We start from the raw sequence: 5,691 nt of genomic DNA on the forward strand, positions 1-5,691 counted from the left end.
TTACCTTCAAGCCTTTAAGATCCCAGACGCTATATCTTTTGATACCGGGCACTATCAGCTTTCTTCGCCACATTTGCTTAGAGTCTCTTTACAAGAGTAGAAAGCCTCATCCTGTTCCCTTTGGGGCTGCTGGTGATTTCAAACTGCTAATTTTGCAAGTAACATCCTAATGCGTAACCACCACATCACCAGAGCTCCTTGGAAAATAACTACCCTTTATCCTGGATTATGGGCTATAATACAAAAGTGTTTCATTGTCAGGGGAGTACTAAGTAATTTTATTTCTGAAAATGAGGCAGTAGGCCAGATAAGTTTGGTAACCTATGATCTACACCAGCGGTTCTCAACCTGTGGGTCAAGATCCCTTTGGGGGGGTCGAAGGACCCTTTCACTGGAGTCACCCAATTCATAACTATCAAAATGACAGTTATGAAGTAGCAATGAAAATAGTTTTATGGTTGGGGGTCACCACCACATGAGGAACTATATGAAAGGGTTTCGGCATTAGGAAGGCTGAGAATCACTGATCTACACGAATCATGACTTCATCTGCCCTGAGACCAGAACTAGATAGTTTCCAATGACCATTAGAACCTAGACCCTGATAGACTGGATTAAAATGTGGAACAAAACTCAAATTCTTTAGAAGTCCAGATTTATTGGACCAGCTGAGATTAGTGAACTAGGCACGATGCTAAGATTTTAACATTGGTAAAGCAGGACACCATTGATAAAACTCATATCCTGGAGAAATAGCCACATGGCAGCCGAAAACCGTATACCCTAGCTTGTCGTGCATTCTTTCCAAAAATCGGGACTTTTTAAAAATGCCGCAGGACATGGGAAAAATTGTTAAAAATCGGGACTGTCCCACCAAAAGCGGGATGTCTGGTCACCTTACACTATGCCCCAAGATACTCTTTAAATCTTGACCCGAAATCATCCCTAGAGTGTAAAATAAAGAATATAAGCCCTGGGTAATAAGCTCCCATAAAAAAATCATCGATATGAGAGTAAAAGGTCAAAAACTTCTCTCAAACTTATTGGAGAACACAGAAAGCACATCTATAGAAACTTCTGAGACATAACCAAATGCCTTGTAGGACAGAGCTACTGGGCTTGAAGGCTAAAAATCAAGGTCTTGGGAGACATCTAGATGAACTGGCATAACATAAAGCATTAATGTTTTTACAACCTACTTTGCTAAGTAGTGTCTGGAGTCTTTAAAAGTTCAGGAGCAACTTTCGAAGGATACAACCATTGGTCAGTGGTTCAAATCCACCAGTCCACTCCTTGGGAGAAAGATGAGGCTTTCTGCTCCATAAGGATTTATAGTCTTGGAAACCCCAAAGGGGCAGTTCCACTCTGTCCTCTGCGGTTGGGACACATCAGAATTAGTGTGATAGTGGTGAGTATGCACGAAAGGCCATGAAAAAGCAAAAGTACCTGGAAATGTATGCTGATCAGACACCATCGTAAGCAGCTTCTCTCGTTCTTCCATGAGTCTTTGTAGTTGTTCTGACTGCTGCCTCTTCAGTTCCTCCTGCTTCTTCTGTTGTACTTGTTTCAGCTTTTTAAACATAACATTAGCTTTGTTAAATTAGCATTACATTTCCTCAGACTCTGCACCTTACATTCATCTTGAGCCCTCTCCCACACCCTCCTTTTATCTTCCCTAATAAAGAGTTTTGGAGAGGGATTCCTAAGTAACTAAACCTGCTTCAAAAAAATCTAAGACCCCATATTTTATCAAGGAAACCATATTATAACTATCTCAAGAAAAAAAATGGCCATACGAGTATCAATCCTTGGACTCGAGTAGGGTAAGCAATCGTATGCCTATAATCTCTTTTCCCCCAAATAAGCGATCCACCATTGCATTTTTACCAATTGAGGTAGCAACTTAGAGACAGGAAGTGTTAGTGTGTATCCTATTAAAAGCATGTTAATGTTTCAGATTAGTCAAAGGGAAATGTGCTATTTTTGAAGATTCCCGAGTGAGGGAGAAGAAGGAAGAGCATCTGGAGGAGATGACTGGATGCGAACTGAAACCCGCAGTAACACAAACACAGTATCAGATGGTCCTGCTCTACCTGTTCAAGTTTTTTAAAAAGTGGGTCCTTGTGGGACGCGTCTTTGAAATCACTTGCAAAATCTGGGAGGAGGTCACTTTTGTTATTTTCCCAGTGTCCGGAAACATTCTGATGTGCTACGATCTGGGGTTCCCTCTTAGTTACAGGAGAGACTTCGTGCGTTTGGGGTTTGTCTTTCGGTAGCTTGTGAGAGCTGATAGGCTCCAAGTTCAGTTCCTCATGAAGTGAATCTTCTTCACTTATAAAGCTGAAGCTATTTGAAAACTGTGTGGCTTTAATAGGAAAACTGCTAGAGAAGTTGACAGCTGCTTGATTATCTCCTTCGGCTTCCAAAATCGGAAATCCACGATTTAAAATTACCCCAGCCCGGGAAGGATTGGTCATCCACTGGGTTAAAAAGTTCTGCCCGTTGTTTACTTCCGAAGAGGTGGCCATCAGGAACATTTTAATCCAAAGACACAGTTAAAGGGATGCAAAAATGTGAAGCACTATTGATTTCCAACACCTGTAAACAGAACACAGGCAAGAAAAAATATTAGTTCAAACTGACTTATTCTACCCAAAGCCTACCCAAACCTCAACCCTGAATGAAATATAGTAAATACTTAATATACAAAAGATGCAAATAAAGCAAATGAGCATTTAACTATATATAGATATCTTTAAGTCTTAAATATGCAAAGAGTAGCTCAAACCTAAATCCACCAAACAATAGTTTATCTTAACTATGGAAAAAGTTGCCTTGCACATTGTGCTCTCTCTCCAGAGCTATCTGAAAGGGATCAGGAGCCTGGGTGGTGCAGTGAGTTACCATCTGGGTTGCTAACTGTAAATTCCACAGTTCAAACTCACCCACCAGTCTGTGGAGAAAGATGAGGTTTTCTGCTCCAGGAAAGATTTATATCCCTAGAAACCATAGGGAGCAGACTTAATAGCAGTTCATTTGGTTTGGCTTTTGGTATAGGATCAAAGTTTTAAGAACTCAAAGGATGCGATGGGAACCTCGGAAGGCAGTGAGGATAATGTTAATGTTGTTTTAGGTGCAGTCACGTAGATTCCAAGTCATAGCAGTCCTACGTACAACAGAACAGAACACTCCCTGGTCCTGCACCATCCTCAGTATTGTTAGGTGCAGCCACTGGGTCATCCTTGATAGTCTTCCTCGTTTTCTCAACCTCTGGTACTTTTCCAAGTATGGTGGCCTTTACCAGGTATCCTCTGATAACATGTCCAAAGTATATGACTCTTTTCTTTTTGTAAAAAAAAACAACCTTATTTTAAAATTCTGGTTACAGTTTCATTTTTTTGTTTAACAAGTCTACTATTTAATCTCTCAGGATTTTAAAAAAACAAGATTTTAAAGAATTAACAAAGGAAGGTCAGGGTGAGGGCACAGTGCCCATTTCTCAGGGGTATATAGCTATTCCAAGTTTAACACTTAGCTTCAAGACAAAATGTAGGTTTATATTTTATAAATAAAATGATATGCACAACCACCACCTTCAGCTGAGCTGGTTATAAGTCAAAATACACAAAGCTTCATTTTTAAGCTTGCTAATAACTGTAACAGGAATGATGGCTGACCTTCGTATGTAGTGTGCACCTTACAGTAATTTTTAAAATAATCATAACACAGTAATAATGTCATTAATAATGAGGTCCTTAATGTACAGTCTGGAACATTCTTCCATCAAGGGGGAGGGGGAAATTCAGTCCAATGAGTCTGTCTCAAGATCTTCATCTGTTGTTTGTTCCACTTGTATTCTCTTTTCAGTAACTGGATTAATGCTTTGCGTCCAAATGAGATATATTTTTTATTACTGTAGATTACATGTTGTTTGGTATGACTCTTTTCCAAGAAGAATTCTGCCTGTACTTCTTCCACGATAAACTTGTTTATTCCTCTGGAAGTCTCTGGTACTTTCAATAGTCTTCATCAGCACCATAATGCAAATGCATCAAGTCTTCTCCTAGGGGACTGACGCTTGGGTCAGGTGCACCGAGTTGTCAAAGTGACATCCTTGCTTTTCAACACTTTAAAGATTTTCAACGCTTTTAAAGGTTTGTGCCACCGATTTGCCCAATGGAATGCATCACTTGATTTCTTGGCAGCTGCTTCCATGACCATTGATTGTGGATCCAAGCAAAGTGAAATCCTTGATGTCAATCTTTTCTCCATCTATTGATCCAGTTGTTAGGATTTTAGCTTGCTTTACATTTAATTGTAATCCATACTGAAGGGTACAGCCCTTGACCTTCAACAGCAAGTGCTTCAAGTCCTCCTCATTTCCAGCAAGCAAAGTTGTGTCATCTGTGTAGCAAAGGTTGTTAATAAGCCTCCCTCCAATCCTGATATGTTCTTCTTCAGAGTCCAGTTTATCAGATTATTTTCTGAGCATGTAAACTGAGTAAGTGTAGTGAGAGGACAGAACCCTGAGGGACACCTGTCCTAACTTTAAACCATGCAGTATCCCCTTGCTGTCTGATCAACTGCCTCTTGGTCCATGTACAGGATCCATGTGTGCAGGACTATGTGTTCTGGAATTCCCATTCTTTGCAATGTTGTCCATAGTTTGCTATACTTCACACAACTGAATGCCTTTGTGCAGCCAATAAAACACAAGCAAACATCTTTCTAGTATTCTCTGGTTGTAGCCAAATCCATCTGATGTCAGCAATCTCCCTTGTGACATGACATCTTCTGAATCTGGCTTGATTTTCTAGCAGCCCCCTGTCAATGTACTGCTGCCAATGATTTTGAATGATCTTCAGCAAAATTCTACTTCCATGTAATATTAATGATGTTGTGTGATTTTCTGAATTCTGTTGGGTTCTTTAGAATGGTTACAAATATGGGTCTCTTCCAGTCAGTTGGCCACATTTCTTGGCATAGGCAAATGGGTGCTTCCTGTGCTTCATTAGCTTTTTGGAATACTTCAATTGGTATCCTTGTCCATTCCTGGAGTCTTATTTTTCGCTAATATTGTCAGTACAGTTTGGACTTCCTCTTTCAGTATCATTGGTTCTTGATCATATGCTTACCTCTTGGAATGGTAAATGTCTCCCTGCCTTTATCGTCTCCCAGTTTAGATATCCAGTTTCTAAATTACTCAACTCCTAATCAGTCCAGAGATTAAATTCTCTGCATCCTAAGAAGAAAAAGACCCTGAAAAGGAACTGCTTTACTTAGGAAGTGATTCATCAGTCCGCCAAAATCAGACACTTCATTGAGAGCCTTATGGGTCAAATGCCACGAACCTAAAAGTGAAACTTTATCAACCAGAAGCACTCCGCAGGGATGAACGCGAAGGGCCCTCCCGGGATGGCAGAAGCCCCTTCTGCGCGTTGTAGACAACAGGCCACGCGAAGGAAGACTCGACGGAAAGGCAGCTTGCCAAGACGCTTGAGAGAAACAATAGTGCTAACCTGCACTCGGTAGGAAAATGGGGTTCCCCTTCCCCGCGGTCCGCCGACCACCCCGTCCCTCTGCGGTGCCCTCTGCCGTGTGGGCCCAACCCCCCATGTGGGCCCTCTCTCCGGTCCTCCGGACCACCGCTTCGCGCCCTCTCACCGTCTCCTCTACCGCCACAGACGCCGC

The 5,691-nt window shown here is 41.4% G+C and overlaps 1 protein-coding gene across 1 annotated transcript in view; it reads right to left on the reverse strand.

Annotated features, from left to right (window-relative positions):
* CENPJ (centromere protein J) overlaps positions 1-5,691 on the reverse strand; it is a 37,321-nt gene extending 31,630 nt beyond the window's left edge. The window contains exons 1-3 of the mRNA XM_004715407.2: positions 5,665-5,691; positions 2,094-2,598; positions 1,447-1,570 (exon numbers count right to left, since the gene is read on the reverse strand). Of these exons, the coding sequence (XP_004715464.1) occupies positions 1,447-1,570; positions 2,094-2,537 (568 nt within the window). The 5' untranslated portion in view covers positions 2,538-2,598; positions 5,665-5,691. The remainder of the gene's footprint in view (positions 1-1,446; positions 1,571-2,093; positions 2,599-5,664) is intronic.

Source organism: Echinops telfairi, unplaced genomic scaffold, assembly GCF_000313985.2.
Source record: "Echinops telfairi isolate 266 unplaced genomic scaffold, ASM31398v2 ScPeMD7_2565;HRSCAF=3150, whole genome shotgun sequence".
In the NCBI taxonomy this organism is placed as follows: Eukaryota; Metazoa; Chordata; class Mammalia; order Afrosoricida; family Tenrecidae; genus Echinops; species Echinops telfairi.